At 36.1% G+C, this 23,053-nt stretch overlaps 6 protein-coding genes and 1 pseudogene across 10 annotated transcripts; 2 read left to right on the plus strand and 5 right to left on the minus strand.

Annotated features, from left to right (window-relative positions):
• Positions 1-132: 132 nt before the first annotated feature.
• LOC108843493 (N-acylphosphatidylethanolamine synthase-like) lies at positions 133-2,034 on the minus strand. 4 transcript variants are annotated; one of them, XM_056993944.1, is made up of 6 exons: positions 1,911-2,034; positions 1,466-1,712; positions 1,242-1,372; positions 905-990; positions 675-812; positions 133-594 (listed from the first exon to the last, which is right to left on the minus strand). In XM_056993944.1, exons 2-6 carry the CDS (start codon positions 1,672-1,674, stop codon positions 301-303), a joined length of 858 nt encoding a protein of 285 aa, XP_056849924.1. In that variant the 5' UTR covers positions 1,675-1,712; positions 1,911-2,034; the 3' UTR covers positions 133-300. The 4 variants fall into 4 exon arrangements, with proteins under 4 accessions (XP_056849924.1, XP_056849920.1, XP_056849928.1 ...); XM_056993940.1 differs by lacking the exon at positions 1,911-2,034 and having other exon boundaries at positions 1,466-1,904; XM_056993948.1 differs by lacking the exon at positions 1,911-2,034 and having other exon boundaries at positions 1,486-1,621.
• Positions 2,035-2,669: 635 nt separating this feature from the next.
• On the minus strand, positions 2,670-5,402 carry LOC108843491 (gamma-glutamyl hydrolase 1-like). Of its 2 annotated transcripts, XM_056993932.1 has the most exons (11): positions 4,892-5,396; positions 4,705-4,791; positions 4,171-4,260; positions 3,940-4,034; positions 3,800-3,860; positions 3,506-3,595; positions 3,367-3,429; positions 3,207-3,295; positions 3,014-3,106; positions 2,874-2,929; positions 2,670-2,811 (listed from the first exon to the last, which is right to left on the minus strand). In XM_056993932.1, exons 1-10 carry the CDS (start codon positions 5,204-5,206, stop codon positions 2,878-2,880), a joined length of 1,035 nt encoding a protein of 344 aa, XP_056849912.1. In that variant the 5' UTR covers positions 5,207-5,396; the 3' UTR covers positions 2,670-2,811; positions 2,874-2,877. The 2 variants fall into 2 exon arrangements, with proteins under 2 accessions (XP_056849912.1, XP_018472204.1); XM_018616702.2 differs by having other exon boundaries at positions 2,670-2,929; positions 4,892-5,402.
• Positions 5,403-9,746: 4,344 nt separating this feature from the next.
• Positions 9,747-10,145, plus strand: LOC108830727 (putative B3 domain-containing protein At1g78640). Its single transcript, XM_018604323.1, has one exon. The coding sequence runs from the start codon at positions 9,747-9,749 to the stop codon at positions 10,143-10,145; it is 399 nt and encodes a 132-aa protein (XP_018459825.1).
• A 1,231-nt stretch (positions 10,146-11,376) lies between these two features.
• LOC108840796 (50S ribosomal protein L13, chloroplastic-like) lies at positions 11,377-13,199 on the minus strand. The gene is made up of 4 exons (XM_018613615.2): positions 12,860-13,199; positions 12,493-12,678; positions 12,220-12,390; positions 11,377-11,659 (listed from the first exon to the last, which is right to left on the minus strand). The coding sequence occupies exons 1-4, from the start codon at positions 13,130-13,132 to the stop codon at positions 11,543-11,545; spliced, it is 747 nt and encodes a 248-aa protein (XP_018469117.1). The 5' UTR covers positions 13,133-13,199; the 3' UTR covers positions 11,377-11,542.
• A 464-nt stretch (positions 13,200-13,663) lies between these two features.
• On the minus strand, positions 13,664-15,540 carry LOC108841239 (B-box zinc finger protein 22-like). Its single transcript, XM_018614017.2, has 3 exons — positions 14,999-15,540; positions 14,293-14,730; positions 13,664-14,086 (listed from the first exon to the last, which is right to left on the minus strand). Exons 1-3 carry the CDS (start codon positions 15,179-15,181, stop codon positions 13,820-13,822), a joined length of 888 nt encoding a protein of 295 aa, XP_018469519.1. The 5' UTR covers positions 15,182-15,540; the 3' UTR covers positions 13,664-13,819.
• A 45-nt stretch (positions 15,541-15,585) lies between these two features.
• Positions 15,586-22,230, plus strand: LOC108830738 (alpha,alpha-trehalose-phosphate synthase [UDP-forming] 1-like; annotated as a pseudogene).
• Positions 16,067-17,699, minus strand: LOC108839927 (NADH kinase). Its single transcript, XM_056998333.1, has 5 exons — positions 17,548-17,699; positions 17,085-17,333; positions 16,927-17,007; positions 16,700-16,851; positions 16,067-16,624 (listed from the first exon to the last, which is right to left on the minus strand). Exons 1-5 carry the CDS (start codon positions 17,638-17,640, stop codon positions 16,243-16,245), a joined length of 957 nt encoding a protein of 318 aa, XP_056854313.1. The 5' UTR covers positions 17,641-17,699; the 3' UTR covers positions 16,067-16,242.
• Positions 22,231-23,053: the final 823 nt, after the last annotated feature.

Consider the following 23,053-nt stretch of genomic DNA (forward strand, 5'->3'; position numbering starts at 1 on the left):
TACTAATGCATGAAATAATCGGTTACAAAAACATAGATATTGTTACCTGTATTTCTAACGTGAAAAAATCAAATTTCTCTGAAATAATCGGTTTCAAATCAATTATAATAAAATAAATAGCTAAAATAACTAACCATTCATGTTATTTTCCTTTATTTAAATTTATGTTGTTACAATTGCATGCTTATTACAATTTCTAGAATATTCTCAGCTCAAAAAAAAAATGAAGGAAATAATTGATAACCGTAGCGGATCTAAACCGGAAACTTCAAAATTGTGAACCGGGATTCTAATCTGAAGTCACAACTGCTTGGCTAACAGTCTCAATGTTTCTAATGAGGATTGAATCTTCTCGGAAAGAGCTGTGTAGAGACATCTCTGAGCAGCTTCATCTAACTCTTCGCCAGCAGAAGAGAGTAAAGGCCATTTCTGTTCTTGGATAGGAGCCGTTACATGACGGGAGGCCGAGACAGCGGTCTCAACCATCATGGGAACATCAAACTCGATTGGCACACCAACCACAACTTGAAGGTTCTTGTTCCACAGCGGCAACGGTGGTCTTCTTCTACCAAACAAATACTTCTCCGGCATCATCTAAGTTTAATTAGAAACAATGTAAAAGTAAGTAGCGAGTTTAGGACAAAGAATGCTAGAGTTAAAACATGTTGTTATACCTCGTCAAAACCACGGTGGATTATTGGCAAGACGATTGGGGTAACAGGGCAACGGGCGATGAGGCTTGCGGTTCCCCATTTAAGTCGTCTTATAGGCACATCTTCTTGAAACACCTTGCCCTCTGGGAAGGTATGCAACTACTCTAGTCGATGATTAAAAACCGAAAAAGGTTAGTAGAGTTCAGAAAAATATCTCTCACCAATTTGTTCAAAATGTGATGATGACTTACCCAAGATCCATCTTTTAATCGGTCCAGAGCTTCACTCATGTGTTCTTGGTAGATTCCACCACCTCTAGTTATAGGTATACACTTGCCTGCTCATAACAACTCGTTAACGTTAATTCACCTCTAGAAAGGTAACAATCAAATCTACCATTGTTCTAAAAATCAGTCTAGACGATTTTTTTTTTGAATTATTATTATTTTTTTAAATCAGTTACCGCCTAATCAATAATCCATAGGGTCTGTCTAATTACCGCCTATCGATTTCTTGAACATTGCTAAAAACGTTGTTAACATGTAGACACAAGTCCAAATAAAGTAAGAAGCAAAAGAGGGTCTTTACCAGTGCGGAAGATGTAGGAGAAGACAGGGTTGTTGAAACATATGTCCTCTGCAGCAAGAACCCAACGAGCCAGTTCTGGATCCAAAGAAAGAAGACCCTTGAACCCTCCCCACATTACTGGATCATCTAAACTAAAAAAAAAATTGAAATAGCTCAACATCATGACAAAAGAAAGTAATGAGATCATTGGAAAAAAAAAGAGAAGGTTTTTTTTTGGAACTAACGTGGACATGTGATTACTAACAGTGATGAGAGGAACACGAGGTGGTCGTGAACGGACAAGAGTCATAAGAGTATCTGCATTGTGAACTTTTGTTTTGTTGCAAAGATTCGCTACTGCTCTAGCAAACGCACCGACGGCCGTTATCACAGTTTTCCTTGGGATTCCTCGCAAGTGATCAGATCTTGCTGCCCATTTCATTATCCTCCCCATTTTTTTTATAAACCCTCTCAAAGCTTCAAAGTTCTCACCTTTATAACAAGATCATAGCAGAATCTTGAGAAATCGAAATGTGAGAACTTGAACTATGTATCATTTCCTAAGCAATCAATCTCTACAGCAGTTAAAGATCGAGTAATCTAGGAAACTCTAAACGACAGAACTGAACTATTAATTAATTGACATAAAAGAAGAGTCTATCGAGACAAAACTTCGAAAAAGATGAATACTTTACGATTAGAAAGGAACGAGACAACACGATTGGGTCTAAGAGGAGAAATTGAAGAAGCTTTGTTTTGCTTGGGAGAAGAAATTCAGGAGGCAATTCCTCTCTTGCTTCTATTTCTCACTCTTCAATTTTTATTGGACAGTTTTCTTCTTTTAATTTTATATGTCTAACGAAAAATTATAAAATTAAATCGGAAACGTGAATATTTTTTATTTAATTTATAGAATTTGAAAAAAATATTTCAAAAATCAAAAATCTGTTTTTTCATAGTTTCACGAAAATCATCAAGTTAAAACGATTTTAAAATATTTTTTTTTCAAATTTGAAAGATATAGAAGTTAAATATTTACCCATGAGTTTACTAATCATAGGAGGTTAGGGTATAGTTTTGGAGAGGGGGAATAATTTGATTTAGGATTTTGGGTTTTGATCAAAAATAAAATTATGGAAAAGAGATATAGAAGATCATGAGAGTCCATAGGGGATTGTGTGTAGAGAAATATGGGTACGGAAAAAGTTGACTTGAAAAAGTTGACTTGAAATTCAGAGGGTCAGAGTTGGGAGAAGAACGGTAGAATTGGGTTGGTATGACTCGGTACATTAGTTGAGAATACCGGTTTAGGAATAAACCGGAAATTTTGTGGGTTGGTAAAAGGAAGACAGTCAAATACAAAGAAGAAATGGGCTTTAGTGAGCCCATCACATAGATATATTAAACAGTCCACAGATCCTAGCAGAGTTCAAAAAGAGGAGGATGTGAAGCTTATGAAAGTGTTTTTTTCACTAGGACTTGTTCTATCTTATTTGAGATTATTCAACTCCAAAGAGATAACAGACAGAAGTAGAAGAGAAATCATGCAGGCGAGCCAAAACAATCGGCTCCTTAAACACACATATCAGATGTTACAAGAGTTCAGATTAACGAACATGCACTTCTGATAACAGAGACACAAAGACTGAGGACGTTCTTATAAACGGGATCTTGGTTGTGTGAAAAGGTAAACTTCGTCATAACCCTTCCTGCAAGATAAGATAAATCCAAAGAAATCATTAAAACACACAAGGGAGTTTTTGTAAAGATTAGATAGTCCAAGTGGCTTTTACCCTGCGTATCCGCAGTATGTTGGCTTGTAGTTGTATATGAGGTTCTTCAGCACTTTCTCAGAAGATGGTCTGTTCAGTGACTTCCTAGCTTCACTGCACCAACACTCAAAATCGAAAAATCCTTCAGAAAATGACAAAAACGTTGTTGAGAAAAAAACTGATGATACCTTGAGAGCTTGATTAGAGATGTCACCTGACTAAATAACTAGCAGCGTACTGTGTCACCTGGATAGCGTCAGCTGAGTGTGGAATTTGAGATGAACCCCATTCAAATGCATTTTTCTACAGAGCAGTTGAATAAAAGTTGTTCAAAATATATAAGATAAGAAGTATATAACAAGGGGAGTATATACCTCAGGATGCCACTGGAAGCCAGTTATTGGGTATCTCTTTGCTTTAACAGTTGAAACGTAAGTCTGTAAGGTAATATAGTATTAGGTCAAACTCTAGAATATGGAGACGAATCCTTGTTATGGTTCATATCATCATTACCTTGCTGTTTTCATCAATGCAGGTTGTGACAATTTCAAAGAAACTAGACAGAGCATGGTTCGCTTTGAATTTTTCTGGTGTGATACCCCACTGGAAAATAACAAACAATTCGTATCAGACAGTACATATACATAGAATGTTAAAAAAAGATAAACCCATTCAAAAATAGAAAGAAGACATGACAAGAAAAAAAATTGGCCTAACCATAGAATGTTAATGTCTCTTTACACGTTAAGAGAGTTCATAATATTATATATATGTTCTGCTTTTAAAACTAGAGGATGCAATACTAACCTTGTGTTTCTGCATAACCAAACAGTCTGTACTGACTTTTCTCAACAACTCTGGAGGAAACCTGCATATATGACACAATGCAATTTACTTGTGGAACAACTTTTACAAAACTAAAAGAATCATGAAGAAAGCTAATGCACCTTTGGAATAAGGTTCCTTCAATATTAACATTTTCAACGAACTGAAGACTTGATGCATTATCTTCAGCATCAAATCTTTCAAGAATGTCTCTGTTCTGTTGTTACCAAAGGACAAAGATTAGATGTTTTAGTATGGAGCCCGCAGGTTCCCAAAGGGCTGCGGTATACTGTAATATTCACTCAGATCTATATTCAAACAAAACTCTAGTTTCCAAAGAAGAAAAGAGTCACCTGACTGACGATGATAGACATAAGCTCGAAACCGAGGCAAATGCCATATATTGGAAAATGGTCTCCAGCATCATTTCTCTCTAAAGCTTTCTGTGATAAAACATTATGTAAATATTAAGTTAAGTAAAGAGATCAAATTTCGACTCCATGTATTATTTCATCTATTTTCTTAACGTTTTCTTTTTTTTTTTTTTTTTTGAAACTAAAAGGGTTAAACCCGGGTCACTATTGGAACCAGACCTAACCCCCGGGGGAGTCGCAAGCCCGCGGATGGACTCCTTCTCCTGGGCATTCAAATGGGTCCTAAAGCATGGACCCATATCCGCGTGAGGTGAACAGAACAATGTGACTTAGTTTCGCATAGCAGGAGGATCGAACCTGAAACGTGTTAGCGTCCCAAGCCCGTCCACTGCCACTTAACGTTTTCTTTCTTTATATTATGATTTCCTACTCTTTATGGTCTGTGATTGTCAATTAGGATTTTTGAGATCCTACAAATATACATGATGAAACCAAACATGGATGGCAACTTACTTTGAAGATTTTTGTGACCATGTCGAAATATTCATATTTTTTAGCCCAACCACCAGTGAATATCACACCATTGACTAGCTCTAGCTTCTGTTGTAATTCACCAAAAAAAAAGAAGATATAATTAAACTGAGTGTAGCCATATTTAAAACACAAAAGGAGAAAGATTACAGAGATATGAGAATATGACCTTGAAGAGAACATCTTCAGGCTCGTTGTAGATGAGAGGGATGACACGTGCCCCACCTGCCTCAGCGAACTTCACGTAAGAAGCTGCGATGTAAGTCGAGGTCGTATCATTGCTCAGCCGACCCGAGGCTCCATCACCAGGGTGGCTCAGTATCCCGATGACTGGTCTGTAGTTCAGGTTAGGATCCGGGGAGGAGCAAACAGGGTTAGAAGAACCGTCACCGCCGGTTTGACTAGGGAGGTAGATGGATGCAGAAGCCTTGGCTACACCGACGTCAAGGAGTAGGAAAGGTAGACAGAAGCAGAGCTTCCACATCTTGGAGCAAAATGGTGAAGGCTTAGCAGCAGCGTTGACCAGGAGAGATGTGATTGAGAATGAATGATGTGATCTAGCTTTTGTTTATTTTATAGAGCCAAATCATGTAATCATCCATCATCTGCTGAATCAAATCGTTGAACTCCACGCACACTCTTTTCGAAAACCAATCTAGCTTTTCTTTCTAAACTATTCATTAATGCCAGAAACGTGTTTTGTCTACTTTTTTTCTATATCCATGAGTGGGGCCCAATTCGTTACTAGCCAACGAGATTATTGGCTAGCCGTCAGATTTAAAAGGATAAACTAGATCTACACGAGTTTCATGATCCCTGTGGTGGTCAATGCAGAGCTCGAAGGCATTCTAATCAAATATTGGATTGAGCCCCCATTGGATTGGGCCTCCATTCTACTTTATAATGTAATTTATATATTTAATTGAGATACAGTTCACTAAACTATTAATTTTATACAAGTAAATCAATAAGATTAGTATGAATTATAAATTAATTTAATTGAGAAGCTTGAGAGAGAGGTAACAAAGGAGGAGATTAGAAAGATATTATTTAAAATGCCGAATGACATCTCCTGGACCAGATGGCTACACTTCAGAGTTCTTCAAAGAAGCTTGGCAAGTCATAGGAGATGATGTAACGGTGGCTGTACAATCCTTCTTCATCAAAGGATTTTTGCCAAAAGGAGTGAACTCAACCATACTGGCTTTAATACCGAAGAAGGAAGAGGCAAAAGGTATGAGAGATTACAGACCCATATCGTGTTGTAATGTCTTATACAAGATAGTCTCGAAAATCATTGCCAGTAGATTGAAGGAGGTGATGCCTAAGTGTATAACACTCAGTCAATCTGCGTTTATAAAGGAGATACTGCTTATGGAGAATGTCCTGCTGGCTACAGAGATTGTAAAAGATTATCACAAGGAAGCAATATCGCCTAGATGTGCTATGATGATAGATATATCAAAAGATTTCGATTCTGTGCAGTGGGCTTTCCTTCTCAACACCTTAAAAGCGATGGGTCTACCAGATAAGTTTGTCTACTGGATCTCCTTATGTGTCACGACTGCATCTTTTTCCGTTCAAGTAAATGGAGACTTAGCTGGGTACTTTCAGAGTAAGAGGGGCTTGCGTCAAGGTTGCTCACTGTCTCCATATTTTTTTGTTATATGCATGAATGTCCTCTCGAAGATGTTGGATAATGCAGCTGAGAAAGGTTTGATAGGATATCATCCAAAATGCAAAAGCATAGAACTTACTCATCTATGTTTTGCGGATGATTTGATGGTCTTTGCTGAGGGAGATAAAAGATGAGTTGAAGGAGTGCTGAAGGTGTTTGAGAAGTTCGATAAGATGTCTGGTTTGAAGATAAGCTTGGAGAAATCTACCCTATTCATGGCTGGTTTTACTGAAGAAAAAAAAGAAGACCTGTTAAGTCACTTTTCGTTTGCAGCAGGGAAGCTTCCAGTGAGATATTTGGGACTTCCTTTGCTAACAAAAGGTATGACAGTTACAGACTTCCTCCCTCTAGTTGAGAAGATACGGAAAAGAATAGGTACTTGGACAGGAAGATTCTTATCCTATGCTGACAGACTACAACTAATAAACTCAGTTATATCTAGTCTAGCGAATTTCTGGATGGCAGCGTTTCGGTTACCAAGTGGATGCATTAAAGAGGTGGAAAGGCTCTGTTCAGCATTCTTGTGGTCGGGACCGGAGTTGAACAGCAGGAAAGTAAAAATATCTTGGCCAGAAATTTGTAAGACTAAGAAGGAAGGGGGATTGGGCATAAGGCCATTGAAGGAAATGAATGAAGTGAGTGTATTGAAGTTGATATGGAGGATTCTGTCAGCAAAGTCGTTATGGGTAAATTGGATTCATGTCTATCTTATTCGGAATAGTTCAATATGGACAGTAAAAGAGACAGCTTTAGGCTCCTGGATGTGGAGAAAGATCCTCAAAAGCAGAGAAAAGGCAAAGGAGTTCTATAAAGTTGAAGTTAGGAATGGTAAAAAAGCCTCTTTTTGGAACGAAGCTTGGTCCCCACTTGGTTGCTTAACGGATCTATTGGGAACGAGAGGATGTATGGATATGGGAATTCCTGCAGATGCAAAAGTTGAAGCTTGTCGACATCACAGGAAAAAGAATCATCGATTTCATATTCTAAACAGAGTAGAACTGGAAATTGAAAAATTCAAAGAGAGGCGGCAGCATGATGATGAAGACATATCTTTGTGGAAGAGCAGTGAGGGTAAGTATAAGGGAACCTTCTCGACGAGTGAAACCTGGCAAATAATGAGGGAGAAACATCAGATTCAAGATTGGCACAAGGGGATTTGGTTCAAACACTCGACTCCTAAATTTTCTTTTATAACATGGGTTGCGGTAAAAGACAGGTTATCAACTGGAAGCAGGATGTTGCACTGGAATGTGAATGTTGATACTTGTGTATACTGTGTGGAGAAGGTCTTGAAACTATTAGTCATCTCTTTTTTGAGTGCTCTTACTCAAAACAGATATGGGGTAGTATGGCAAGAGGAGTGATGAGAGAAAAATATACTGAGAAGTGGGCAGAACTGTTGAGGCTTATTGTGAAGTTGGAAAAGAATAAGCTGCAGCTGTTCACGATCAGATACATATTTCAGTTGGCTGTTCACAGCATTTGGCGTGAAAGGAATAGAAGAAGGCATGGAGAAAAAGAGTCTCCACCAAACCTTCTAGCCAGTATGCTTGACAAAACCATCAGAAACAAGTTCTCTATTATACAAAGGGGAGACGACAACAAACTTAAAAGAGGGTTGCAGTATTGGTTTTCCACAAGATAAAGGAGTGTTTTTAAAGAATCAGTAGGAAGAAAATGAAGAGAAGAAAGAAGAGTTGAAGCAAAAGAGTTTAAGTTCATATTTTGATTTCTAAATTCTTGTATAGAAAGTTAGGAAAGTTCACACATAGTTGTAACAAGGTCTTTTTCTTGAATTAAATTTAACATTCAATTCAAAAAAAAAAGAGAATTATAAATTTTCAAATCCTTGTGTTTCAATTGATTATATGTTCTAAAATATGTATGTTTGTAAGGCTGGACAAAAAAAAAACAAATTCGAAGAAGAAAACTGAATACGATATGAAAAAATAATATTTGATTTCAAATGAAACTGGTTAAATATTTGAATGGATTCAAAATTTTTGTATCTAGAAAAGTGAAACCAAATCTTACCGAACCAAAATATATTGGATATCTAAATATATGCAATTCAGATTTATATATTTAAATATATTAATTATTTTCATATTTAATATCTAAAAAGTATCCAAAATCTATTAAATATTTTGAAGTTTTCCAAAACACTTGAAAATATATACTAATGGACATCAAAAATCAATATCTAAATAGAACTCAAAACATCAAAAATACTTCATTAAATATTATTTTATTTTGGATTTTGAGAAATTTGAAGTACATATGCATTTTATTAAAAATAATCTAAACGGGTTAGATTCTTCTTACCACATTGGCTATATAATCTCGAGTCTCCAGATATAGCCTTTTGCACTTTGGCCATCATTTAACTTCTTACCGGACCACTCTCTTATTTCTTACCTTTGCGTTTGTTTATGTCTCCTCATTGGCTATACCCTATAAGTCTATATCATCTCCAACATAGCCTTTTGCACTTTGGCCATCATTTAACTTCTTACTAGATCACTCTTCTTTCTTATCTTTTGCGTTTGTTTATGTCTACGCCTAGACCACCTCTGTTACTATATGAAGTCAAGTGAGGATTGTATGACAAATTTAATTACATTACAAGAAGTTCTAAACTTCACAAACTACAAAATTTATAATTAAACTAATCATTAGAACCCATGATGGGTTCTAACCAATAGAGATAGTCTAAGAGACTTTTTGTTCGCGTTTAGCTAACTCTTTGCTAAAAACCATGCATGCATGCGTATACTTGTTTTTTTTTTATTGTTGAAAACAGAGGTTTAAGGGAAAACTTGCAGCGTTTTTTTAAAAAAGGAGAAAGAGGATATGAAATAATTTTTTAAAAAAACTAACAAGAACCAACATGAGAATACAACGCTGTGTGATTGACTTTACGATCCAACATATAGAACATATTAGATGGTTAATTTTTTTAATTTAATTCACCTAATCTATCTGATTATTAATCTCATTATTCAAGTAAGATTAATTGATTTTTAATATAAGGAAAATCATTATATAAGAAAAATGCAATGTTGTCGAGAAAAGGAAAAAAAATGCATAACAGGCTAAAACCGTCATATAAAATAAATTTTAAAGTTAAATGATTTGCCACACAAATTCATTGATGAAACCAATTCTTGATAGGCTTGATAAAAATAAAAAAAAAATAAACAATTCACGATAGGAATTATAAGTGCATTCCTACTAGAAATCAGTTTAGTGTTTATACATCTCTTTATATATAAACAAATTTCAACACACACTTTTCTTCTCAAACAAATAACAAAAGAGGAGAAGCCAACGAGCGTACGTCTAGATGGATTTCGATCTCAACATGCCCCCATATACCTTCAAGAAGACATTATCTGCAAGTGACGTCGGTAGTCAAAGCCGACTTATGCTGCAAAGAAGCGATGCCGAGAACCACATCGTGAGTCATCTCTCTAAAGATAACAAACAAGCTATCGAAGCAGGACATGGAGTCACAATTAAAGTGTACGACCTCAGCACAGACACTGAACACGACTTTGTTCTGAAAAGAATGGTGTACACAACAAGAAGCTATGTTTTAAACGGTGGGTGGGGTAAAAAGTTTGTCGAGAGTAAAGGTTTGAAGGAAGGACAAACGATTGGATTCTTCTGGGATAGCAAGGATTCCAAACTCAATATGTATCTGCTTCCAACCCCTCCTGCAGCTCAAAACAATCCTAACTAGTTGGAAAGATCTTCTTCTCTTCTAAAGACCTAATATAATATGCATATCGATTTGTCTTTGTTTTGTTTTTCCAGGTTTTTTTAGTAAGGCCTAAGACATGACTTTATGTTTGTCTAGCCAAAAGTTAATAACTTAGTTTATGGTAAGATTTAAACTCAGAACTCACGGGTTTACGTGTCTTATCCCAAGTTTTCCTCTTATCATCACCAACCTTTTTTTAACAACTTTTAGTTATTCTTTAAAGATTTCAGTAGGTAGTTTACAAAAAAAAAAATTCAGTAGGTCAAACTAAAACTTAATCCATTCTTTTTTTTTGGTCAACTTAATCCATTCTATATTCTTTTAATTTGGTCTCTGAAGTTTTAGGTCAAATTTTTTCTTGGATTTTGATGCTTTGGGGTTTAGATTTATATCTCTGTTAATCCGTTTACAGTTTAGGTTGTTCTGATTTGTGTGTTTTCTTTCAATTTGTTCTTTTGGCTTTCCAAAGCTAAACTAAATTGACAAAGACAATCAAAAAGTAAAAAACTATGATAGTGTTATGTGATCTTAAAATTTATTAGATTGAAAGTTTTGTTAGGTAAACCGATTCTGTTTAGATACATCATACATGGACGTCTAATTATTTACTTTAGTCTAATAAAGCTTGTCATGGCCGGTATTGTTAATGTGTCATTAAAAATTATCACTATTATTTTCGGTGGATAAAAATACCATTAGTTTTTGTTTCGTTATGTCGATTTGTTTTAGTTTCAAACAAACTTTAATAAAATAAAGTGTTACAAACCTTTTTCTTTTTGTAATCTTTTGTGTTGGCTTATTATTAGATCAAGCAAATCTTTAATTAACAAAAATATAATATAGACATACAAAATAAGTATGAGTTGGTTTTACATAATAACTCTCTTGTTATCTCATTGAGAATGATTTTAATGCTATTTTGGCTAATAACATTGCAATTTTTTTTTATGAATTTGATGATTTACCGTGGAATTTGGTGCAAGTTATATGTAATGGATATTAATACTTTAGCAATTTTTTTCTATATATAATGAGCCTTGTGTCATTGTATGATCGCAAAAGCTTCTGCATAAGAGAAGAACTATCAGTCTATCAGTCCAGTAATCTCCGGGAGAGTTAGTGACACTTATCTCGTACCATCGAAGGTAGTGGCTTATGATGTTGTGGTGGCCAAATTATCATTAAGATAGTTTAGTTAGCAGCAAAAAACTAAATAAAAGACTTTTTCACATTAGAAAACTTTTGTAGCATAGAGATGATAGTTGCAAGCAATAGAAACAAGAATCTGCAAGGTCTCCTCTACCTTTGAGATGAAGAAACTACAGAAACCCAAGATAAAACTGGAGCTTAGTAGAGATACTCCATGGTGTATGTATCTATTTCTGCAGCTGTATTCTCTTGTCCCGGATAGGGAGATCAAGCGGCTTCTGTGCCTCGTGAGGATGGTCAGGGCCTTTGTAAACCTTCAAGTGATTGAACAGAGCTCTCCCAAGCTGCCACAAAACGATCAGACTATGTAAGGGCATCTCCATCCCCACTCCATATTTTACTCCATTTATAGAGTAAATGGAGTGGAAAATGGAGTAGTGAACAAAAAATAAAAGCTTTACTCCATTTATAAAGTAATGCTTTTATTTTTTGTTCATTACTCCATTTCTCACTCCATTTACTCTATAAATAGAGTAAAATATGGAGTTGGGATGGAGATGGTCTAAGAACCAATGTAGAAACTATTAATCAGAATAAACTATATATATATTTTACATTTACATTAGTTGTTTTAGTTTTTGAGCTTAATCATAAAATTATTTTGATGAATTATAAAAATTACACATACAAAAAAAAAATTAAACAAACTTGTCAATTTTCCCTAACATTATTGCTTGGTTTTATATATCTAGAGACTAATCAATTTAGACTATTTAGATCTGTTTAAACCGATTCGAGTCGCACAAACCAGATTTGAAGAAAATTGTTGACCAATTTGCCGCCTAGACCAACTCTTTAAACACTGGACCACACTGATAAAAGAACAAGGAATCAAATATCTAACCCGTCCCTTGGGAAGCATTCCACGAACAGCATGCTCAATGATCCTTTCCGGGATTCTCTGCTGCAACTGATCAAAGGTTTCTACAGTCATACCACCAGGTCGTCCTGAATGCCTCCTGTACAGCTTCTGGTTCCTTTTCTTTCCAGACACAGCCACTTTCTCAGCATTCACCTTTTAAACCAAAAACCAAAAAGAGAGAACATATAAGTTACATGACAAAAAAAAAAACAAGTGCTTCACAACACAGTCTTGTTTTCTCATTTTTTCTCGTACCACAATAACAAAGGCTCCCATGTCGACACTGGGAGTGTAGGAGGCAAGGTTCTTCCCACGGATGTGGTTAGCAATGGTTGATGCTAACCTTCCGAGAATCTTGTCGGTTGCGTCGACCACATACCAGGGCTTGTCCGTGTTCACATGGTCTGAAGCCTTTGGATACCATGTTGTGTTCCAGATATCCTATAAAAAATCAAAACATTCAATAAAGTCTACAACTTCAACATAACCCATCCTCATAACACAATGCAAATACTGTAAGTAAAGGTTCACACTTTATGAATCAAACATTCAAATTCATTTGATTATCTAATGCGCTAAACTAATAAACAAGAGAGAGAGAGAGAGAGAGAGAGATTGTTACAGGGCCATTGGCTTCTTCTTCGTCGAACATCCACCGTTGATTCGCCGGAACAAGGGATGTAGTAGTAGTAGTAGTAGTAGTAGTTGCCTGCTCGGCTTCGCATTTCACCTGCACTCCTCTTTTGGTGTTCACATTGGTGGCGATTCGAACCGGCGGCTTTGAGATAGCATTTAGAGAGAATCCTAGAAACAGAGACCTTCTGTTACATCCGGAGGTTTTTACCGAAGAAGAAGGAGGGAGTATAACTGTTGAGGACGAACAGAGAATCGCCATTCCTGTTCTTCTCTGCTAATTTCAATTTCTCCGATAAGATTCCGTTTTCAGGAAATAACAGTGGTGGCATTCAGTGTAAATAAGCGTATTTATAGGACGAGAATGATAATATAAAACGGGTTCAGGATCCGACTCATTAGGAGCTCCGAATCCATAGAAACATGGAAGCCCAGCTATAATCTTCGTTGCTTCTATGAACCTCTGTGTTCTAGAAATAAGATACGATAATGGCCCATGGGCCGTGGGAGAGAGATGGGCTAGAAGATCTCAACTTGTTGAAGAGATTTGCCAAGAGCACACAGCTTGACATTTGAGTATAGACATTAGATTGTATCCTCTTGACATCAATGTCAAAACTATGCTGGTCTACCTGTTTCTGACCGTCTTCCACCTCATTGGACTGCTCTTGCTTCTGGCAGCAAATAAAACTTAATATAGTTTACATCAAGATGTGCTGTTGGTTTTTTTTAAAATTGTAACTACAGATTTAGAATATAGCAAAGCAGATAAGCTACTTGATGAGTACTAGAATTTGATGTCATGTATATATTATTGTAATCTCCAAATGTAATATCTTGCATCTAACAAGGAAACAATAAACTTTCTCAGTCACAGACCAACAACTACAGTATCATTTTAATGATAGTTCACATCTATTATCAGACCAGCCGATGGTTGTTGCAGTTGTTAGAACCGTCTCCGTCGCCGCTTCCCAACCCTTTGGTTAGGGGATGAACCGGTACAAGGAGTTGAAGAAGATATATCCGGAACAAACACTGAGTTGTGGTCAAAATGCTTAGGCCAGTTTAGACCTGAAGCTGTTGGTGGAGAATGAATCTGTGGAACAGCGCATGATGTCTCACCTCCCAAGCAGTTATTGTTATCTTCCCCATCTTCTTCTCCAGATCTCATCATGGAAGAACTGTCTGAATCTCCTAGCCTACTAGTATCCGCCTGCAAGAAAAAAAAAAGATGAATCAAAAAAGCCAAAATTAAACCAAATCTTTACTTGTTACCATAGGGGCAAACCAGATTTTTCTAGAACGAAAAAAGTCGGTTTAGATGTTCAAAAAATTGGTCTAGGCGCCCGCCTAATCAATAATCCTATACATTTCTTGAACACTGCTTGTTACACACAATAATGATAAGCAATTGTTTACCTTAGATGAACCGTTGTTCTCCATGTATTCATAGCTCTGATCAAAGTCGGTTAACCCGAAAATCTCCTCTAATTGCCACTGACCAGTAGCTGATCCGCTGCTTGCAAAAGGAAGCTTTGTAGAAATGTGATCACTGACTTTAGTTTCCGGTAAAACCATCTTCTTCTGATGATGATGATGATCAAAGTCCATCTTCTGAGGCTCAGATGTAGGTAGTGTAAACTGTTTGGTCTCCATGGCTTTATCATCATTGGATGCTGGTGGTGATGATGATTTTACAGAAGGACCCGTGTCTATAGCTTCAAGACCAACTCTGATCCCGGTCAGAAGAAACCTCTGGTGAGCTGAAACATGAGGGTTCACAGTGTGGATTGCCACATCGCATTTCCGGCATAGTATAGCTCTGTCTTGCAGACAAAAGAAGAATCCAGAAGCTTCCTGTCAAGTTCCCAAAATGAAAACAGAGCTTACCAAAAAAACAGAGCAATTAAACAAAGAAATAAACAGAGCAATTGCCTATCAAAACCTATAAAGGTTGAAACTTTTATAAGAAACAGAGCAATTAAACAGAGAAATAAACAGAGCAATGGCGTATCTAAACCTATAAAGGTTGAAACTTTTTATAAGAAACAGAGCAATTAAACAGAGGTTTTTTATGTCAGAGACTTAAAGACTTTGAGATGAAGAGAGAGAGATGAGTTCAGACCTGACAAATGTCGCATTTGGGTATGGAAGAGGAAGAGACAGAGAGAGGGACTCTCTGGTGTTTCTCAGCGAGTTTATTAGCGGCGTGGATTTTCTCGTCGCAACCCCAACACAACGCAGCTTCGTCGGCGCAACAGAGCACCGCCGCTTCTGCCGCCTCACAGACGTTGCACTGAATCTTCATCCAAAAGAAACAAAATCTTTGCGAAAAGATTCAAATCTAGAGAAAACCAAACTTATCCTTTCTGATTTGCTGTCGGAAACTTGATTTGTCTCCTGAAGACTTTGAGGTTGAGGTTTATGGTTTTAAGCAACTCTTACGTTTTTCTGATTTGTCTGAATGAGAGAATTTTCTGATAAATATTTTCCTGGTCAAAATGAATTTACTTATAACTTTCTGATCAGTATTCTAAATAAAAATAAAAATAATTTTATAATATCAAGATTATATTCATACACGTATGGTTACACAAGCCATAAACAAATTAATCACCAGTCAGTCAGAAATCATAATCAACCTATCATTAAAAAGGACCCATTTTCAAAACAAAAAAAAATAATTTGTACATTCGGATTCTAGATTAGCCGATGGCCTTTGAGGAAAGAAATATCATATTAATAAATAGTGGTGGGTGTCTTCGTACAGTATATAAGTGGTGGGGTTTGAAAAGAAAATATGAAGAACTTGAGGGGGATATTCTTTTTAGGCTGATGAGTGAACACTGGGTGTACAAGTGGCAGTCTTAGTACAAGTGTCTTAACTGCAGGAGACCATCTCTGCTGGCTCAAGCTGTAAGTAACACACCTCTGCATCACTTGAATTTCTTGTACTCATGCTCAGAATATCTACTGTTTGCATTATACAATCTAACATAATAACTAAAATGATAGTATGATAGTGAAACGTTAATATAAAATATCAAATTCTATAGATCATATTCATACACGTATTGTTACATAAGCCATAAACAAAATAATCAGCATTCAGAATGTCAATCAACCAATCATTAATAAGGTCCCATTTCGAAAAATATCTTTCTCCAGAATCAACAATTTGCACGAGAGAAAAAAAGATTATTTTATTTTTATTCAAGAGGATCAGACACATCCACGTTCTTGGTTCAACAAAGACATCTTACTTCCAACTAAACTTCTTCGAAGAATCAACGAATCTTTCGGACCAAAGAACCTTTGCCATAACTATCTACAGACAAGTGGGTTGAAAGCTGTCTCTCTCAATGAAGTCTAGTACCTTGATCTGATCTGAGTAAAGCCTTGAGACAAGAAAACGTTTAAAACCGGCGCGTCAGATGATATCTCAATTGTATCGCCGAGCTGCACGTTGTAGTTAACCTGACAACCGTCGATGTAGATAGTCCCATGGTCTGAATACCAGTTAACATCCAAGGTTTGGCCCGGTTTAAAGGCTGAATGCATTTGAGCAAGGGTTGGACCGGGAGAGATAGGCTCCCTAACCATGAACTGCAGATCAGGAGACAACATTGGCATCACGAACCCACCTGCTGACAGCATTGCTGCAGTTGAGCCAGCTGGTGTGCAGACTCTTAGACCGCTCGAGCGACAGTTCACAGTCTTTGGACTGGCATCCCCATTATTTTTCTTTATCCTGCGCATGTTATAAAGAAGACTGACTTAGAGAGGGTTTAATGTCTAGTACTTTGTGATTCTAAGAAACTCTTACTTGAAAGAGAACTTTGAAACAGCGGCAGGGCATGGATGTGCGATCAGAATGTCATTAAGTGCGTGTGAAAGAAGAGGTTCTGAGTTTAACTTTACTGATATTCTCGATACTTTGGAAGGAACTACTCTGCCTAACAAAATGTCATCCAATACCTAACAAAATAACTGAATTTTATAAACCGACACAAGTAAACAAACAGGCTTATTCCTCTATCAAGCTTAACTTACCTGTTCAAAATTCTCAACTGTAGCAGCACAAAGATGACCAGTGCTTCTACTAGCATCAAACTGATCGCTTAGTTCTTCCACCTATAATTATTATAAACAACACACACTTAGCTTCTTTCCACATTTTTTTCACTAAAAAAGCTAGTTCCTTAAAAGACCTCGTGAGCTTGAGTTGGGTCAGAGTTGACACCAAGAACAGGAACAGAATCGTCTATAAAATGACTGGCGTGCAAGAGGGTGCCGTCTCCACCAACGGTGATGACCATATCCACATCATCACGAATGGAGTGTGATAAGTCGTTGCGTGAAATGGGTTTCCACTCAACTGGCTTCTTGTTTAGAATCTCCTGACAAAAGTTTATAGCGTCCCTGTGTACTTTGCACCTGCTCTCTAGATACTGAAGAACCTAAACATTGAAAGATGGAAACTTTTCACAATGGGGACAAGAAGGAAGACGTAAAGATTTGTAATTTACGTTTATTACATAAACGAGGTAACCAAATTTCTACGACATTGTCAAAAAGTTAACGGTGATGTTCTGTCAGGAATTTCGTCGAACATCTTCGATGTGTGATGAAAGAAACGTGATCTGAAGAGAAGAGGAGGGTGTGATGTGATACCTGATGGTTTTTGATGAGCGAGACACCATCTGTTTCAAGGAATGGGTACAGATCAATCGGTTTCAATAGAAGCAGAAGCTTCCTGATCGCCATTCTCTCTCTCTGTTGGTGTATTTCTTTGTCACCAGAGTCTGAAGAATGAAGATGACAACCTCCAGAGACCCTCTGATTCATTAAGAGTGTTTCTCCTTAAAAAAAGTATGTCAATGGGCCTGACACAGATGCTACTAAAGTGGCCCAATTACTTCGATCTTAACATTTCTAACCCAGTTCAAGCGAATTTTAGTGGCTCTTGATGTTTACAAATCTATTTTCCAACTACTTTTTGAAAGTTAAAGTTAATTTTAGTATCATCTTTGTTTAATCTGAATTTCGCACATATAAGATGAAACACACAAGTTCAATTATCAATTATTTGAAAGACGTCAATTGATTGATCAAATGTAAAATTACAAAGAAAAATGATGAGCTCGGCAAAAACAATAAGCATTGTAAACTCTAATTTTTGTGCCCATTTATGTTTTGTTTGTAGCTTTTTCTCATTTAAGTTTTATTCTTTTATAGCCACTCTTTAAAAAAATCGGTATCCTTTTAACTATTTTTTAATCAACTAGACCGAGTTTTGTTTTATTGTTGAACTTTTTCGAAGGATGTAATCTATTTCCACCATCTTTTTAGAATTTTATGTTTTTCGTATATGAGCATTTAAGATTTAGGATAATTCCGATTATAATTTGGAAAATGTTTTTATTATCTGTACACGATAATTAAAAATGTAAAAATAGATAGGTTGTACCTTGTACTAGTCCTAGGCTCCTCTACGGTCTACGGTACTAGTCTGATCAAGTCCCAGTTCCAAAGTCTCGCCTATCAGGAACAACACTTAGTAGGATCAGATCCTCCGAGTCGAGTGGGAAGTCCTTTAAAGATTGTCCGGTCTAGAATCTTATCTTGATGTGGGGTTCATTTTGAGATCGCACCGGACCGGTTAGGCTCCACGTATTTTCATAATGGTGAGACCGCTTGTAGTGGCCAACCGAACCTACGAATTTGACCTAGAAATACCAAATTCACATGATTGTCTCTGATGTGGCCAAATATAGTAAAGAAAAATACTTAGATTCACCCCTGGGGTAAACTTTTTAAATTTACCTTACTTCTATTAGCCAATTAAATTGCTACATAGGATTAATGACAAAAAATATTAAATACATTTTTTAAAAGCTAAAAAATCTTAAATGTCAATTTTAACAAAATTAATACCGCAAACTAAAATCTAAATCCAAACCGTAACCCTAAACCTAAACCCTATACCCTAAACCCAAATCCTAAACCCTAAACCCAAATCATATACTCGAAACTCTAGATTCTATACCCTAAAATAAAATTCTATATCCTAAACCCAAACACTAAACCAAAACCCTATATCCTAAAATCAAACCCTATACTCTAAGACGAAGCTCTAAACCCAAACCCAAACCCTTGGGTTTAGAATTTACAGTTTAGATTTAGAATTTAGCGTTTGATTTTTGGATATAGAATTTGAGTTTAGGGTTTAGGGTTTGGGTTTAGGGTTTGGGTTTATGGTATAGAATTTGGGTTCATGATTACGGTTTGGATTTAGGGTTTAGTTTGTGGTATTAATTTTGTTAAAATTGACATTTAACAGATTTTTTGGCTTTTTAAAAATGTATTTAATATTTTTTGTCACTAATCCTATGTGGCGATTTGATTGGCTAATAGAAGTGAGGTGAATTTAAAAAGTTCACTTCAGGGGTGAACCTAAGTATTGTTCTATAGTAAACTACTGTACGGAAATTTTAGTTGAACAACCTAAGACATATCTTATAGTTTGTCGAAAATTATTTTTGCTTTCTATAGAAAAAAAAAATGATTTGAATGAGACAAAATATAAATTTTTCTGAGATAAGAAAACTATACCTAACATAATAAAACAAATTATGGTGGATTGTACAAGAACCACGTGAAAATAAGTACTACCTCATCCATGTAATTATGTGGATGAATAAACTACTCTTGTCAGACCGGTGGATTTGTCATTTGTGCAAATTTAAATTACTTTATCTTATTTGTTAACATGAAAATAGCTAACTACATCCATGTAATTATGTGCATGAATAAACTATTCTTGTCATACTGGTGGATTTGTGTAAATTTAAATCGTTTAAATTTCCCATTTGATTAGTTAAGCTTTTGGACCGTAAGAAATGGTATAACACTTCTGACATTTGGAAATATGAGTTTGCTTTTATGCTCTCGTATATGAGCATTTAAGATTTAGGATAATTCCGATTATAATTTCGAAAATGTTTTTATTATCCGTACACGATAATTAAACTATGAAATCATGCTGATAATTTTTTTTTCATGCCCTGTGATCAGGATCCTTCACTGGATTTTTATGCTTTATGTGCACTTTATGCTGTCACAGGTAAAATGGTCTAGCTACTTGTGGGTATGGTTACAGTTTGTTACTTTCAGTCATCTGATTAGCTTCTTTCATCAGATGTTTCACTTGTCACATCTTTGAGAGATGGGATGATCCTTGTTTGTTACGAGTTTGTTGCTTGCCAAGAGGCTAGGAAGGGCGTCCTCATTCTCAGTGAAGTAATAACTCCCATACTCAGAAGCTTTGCCTCAGATGAATGTGTTTTTTTTTCAAAGTTGCATTTGTTTTACAGTTTGCAGGTGCTGGAGCCATTCTTGTGAACACTTGGAACATTACAGAAGTTTCTGCCTCCACTGGACAGGCCTTAAACATGTCCCCTGAAGAAAGAGAGAAAAGGCATATGCATAACTTTCATCATGTCAAAACTCATACCGCTCAAGAATGGGCTGAAACTTTTGTGAGGTATGCAAGTTAGTAGTGCCTTGTTTGTGTTGTTCAATGAGATGATCCTTGGCAGCTATTGAAGTGTAACTATCTGCAGTGAACTAAATAATACTGTAATAGAGGCTCAACTAAGAATCAGCAAAGTCCCACCTGAGCTTCCACAAGATGATGCGATTCGACGGTATTCAAAGTCAATCAACAGGCTACTAATCCTGGTAATTTGTTTTAGAAGCTGTTAGGAATTAAAAATTTCGTTAAGCACTTCATGATACTTGAACTAAATGATACTTGTGGTCACTAAAAATTTCAGGGTTTCAATGCAACATTGACTGAACCAGTGGATAATCAAAAGAGAAGAGGAGATCAAATAAAGGAGATGGATCTCAATCTACACCCAGAGCTAAAAGGACCATTAAAGGCATTATGCAGTGATCCAAGTACAACCATAGTTGTCCTGAGTGGAAGCAGCAGATGTGTTTTGGACAAAGTATGTATCTGTATTGTTTAATGTTCAAGAAATTGTTAGGCAGCTTATAGAGAACTATTTTTTAGGAAGTCTGAAAAATCGTTCTGTTTAGACCGATTTGCTGACTAAGCAGACCTCTAGGTGGTGCCTAGACCGATTTTTAGTTCTTTCTCTTCCTTTTCTTGGGACAACATGTTCACTTACTGACTTGGTTTTTACTTTAAATCAGAACTTTGGAGAGTATGATATGTGGCTGGCTGCAGAGAATGGGATGTTCCTAAGGCTTACTAATGGAGAGTGAATGACTAAAATGCCAGAACACTTGAACATGGAATGGGTTGATAGTGTAAAGGTACAAAAGATACCTTAGTCCAGACAAAACCACATCTCAATCTGAGTTGTGTCTTTTTCTTTCTTTTTGTAGCATGTTTTCAAGTACTTCACTGAGAGAACACCAAGGTCACACTTTGAAACACGTGGTACTTCTCTTATATGGAACTACAAATACGCAGGTACTACCCCTATTGGTTTTGCCTTTCTATTAATCATTCAAGACTAACTCATTTTCATGCAGGTATTGAATTTGGGAGACTTCAAGCAAGAGATCTTTTACAACACTTATGGACAGGACCAATCTCTAATGCATCAGTTGATGTTGTCCAAGGAAGCCGCTCTGTGGATGTACGTGCCGTAGGTGTAACCAAGGGAGCTGCAATTGATCGCATTCTAGGAGAGATAATGCATAGCAAGTCCATGACCACACCTATTTACTATGTCTTGTGCATTGGTCATTTCTTGGGGAAGGACGAAGATGTGTACACTTTCTTTAAACCAGAACTCCCACCAGACATCATCCCAGCCATTGCACGGTCCAGACCATCATCTGATAGTGGGACTATATCATCATCAGGAGACAGAAGACCACCTTCAAAGTCGACACATAATAACAAAAGCGGTTCAAAATCTTCATCCTCCTCTAACTCTAATAACAACAACAAGGCTTCACAGAGATCTCTTCAGACAACAGAGAGAAAAAGTGGGCCCAACCATAGCTTAGGGATCTCAAGACGTCATTCACCAGAGAAGATCTCTTGGAACGTGCTTGACCTCAAAGGAGAGAACTACTTTTCTTGTGCAGTGGGTCGTATATCTCCTTGGCTCACCTGACGATGTTGTTTGCTTCCTAGAGAAGCTCGCTGACACGTCGGTTCCTAACTCATCGTCCTCATCTTAGAATCTGAGACGGTGTGAAGTGAGTTCTTGTAACCCAATAAATAATTGTTTTGTAACAAGAACTAACCATTACAAGACTTTTAGTGGTCTTGATTCTATTACGTAGAATAATCAAACTACAGTACAACAAGAACAATAAACAGATAATGTTACAAAAAAAAACAGATAGATATTGGTGATTAATCTAATGAAGAATCACAACCATTCTCTTTAGGATCTCACTGTGAACTCTCATACAAGTTTCTTAAAGAAAAAAAATTACTATTTTAATTATTCATTTATACAGTATTTAGATTTTGTTAAACCAATGAAACGTTCCGAGAATGACATCTTATTTTTATCCTCAACCGGTTTTAAAACTTTTTGTTAAGAACTTTGTGTTGTTATTTCTCCTATTTTAACTATTTTCATTTATTTTAAAAGATAAGAACTCTCTCTGAAACCTGTTGTTGGAACTGCTCTTATAGATTCAAGTTTAAAAATGAAAAAAATGTTTGGGTACATAGGTTTGCTACAGTAGTTAATAGACCACTTTGTTTCAAAGAAAAAGTCAATAGACAACAGAGTTTTAGGCAGCTTAGTCAAATCATCCGTTACATAGTTCAACTGACAACTAAGTTGATTAGTACTCGTTCTAAATTTATGCTCATAAATTAACGTTTCATTTCAATTGTCGTTTAAATTTATGTGCATAGATTAAGATAATATATGTTTTGTATATTTTCAAAATAAAAACACAATTACTTATATACCTAACAATGTTACAACTCTAAACTGACATTTATTTTATAACAATTTTTTACGGACAATGACAATAAATTGAAACGGAGAGAATAAATATTTTAATATTGATTTATTGTTTTCTCAAAGAATAAAGATTGTGCACAGTAATCCATATAAATCTTTTTATATTTTACTTCAAGTATCTTTCTTAAAGTTAATAAACTACTTAA

This window comes from Raphanus sativus, chromosome 2 (genome assembly GCF_000801105.2).
Source record: "Raphanus sativus cultivar WK10039 chromosome 2, ASM80110v3, whole genome shotgun sequence".
NCBI lineage: Eukaryota > Viridiplantae > Streptophyta > Magnoliopsida > Brassicales > Brassicaceae > Raphanus > Raphanus sativus.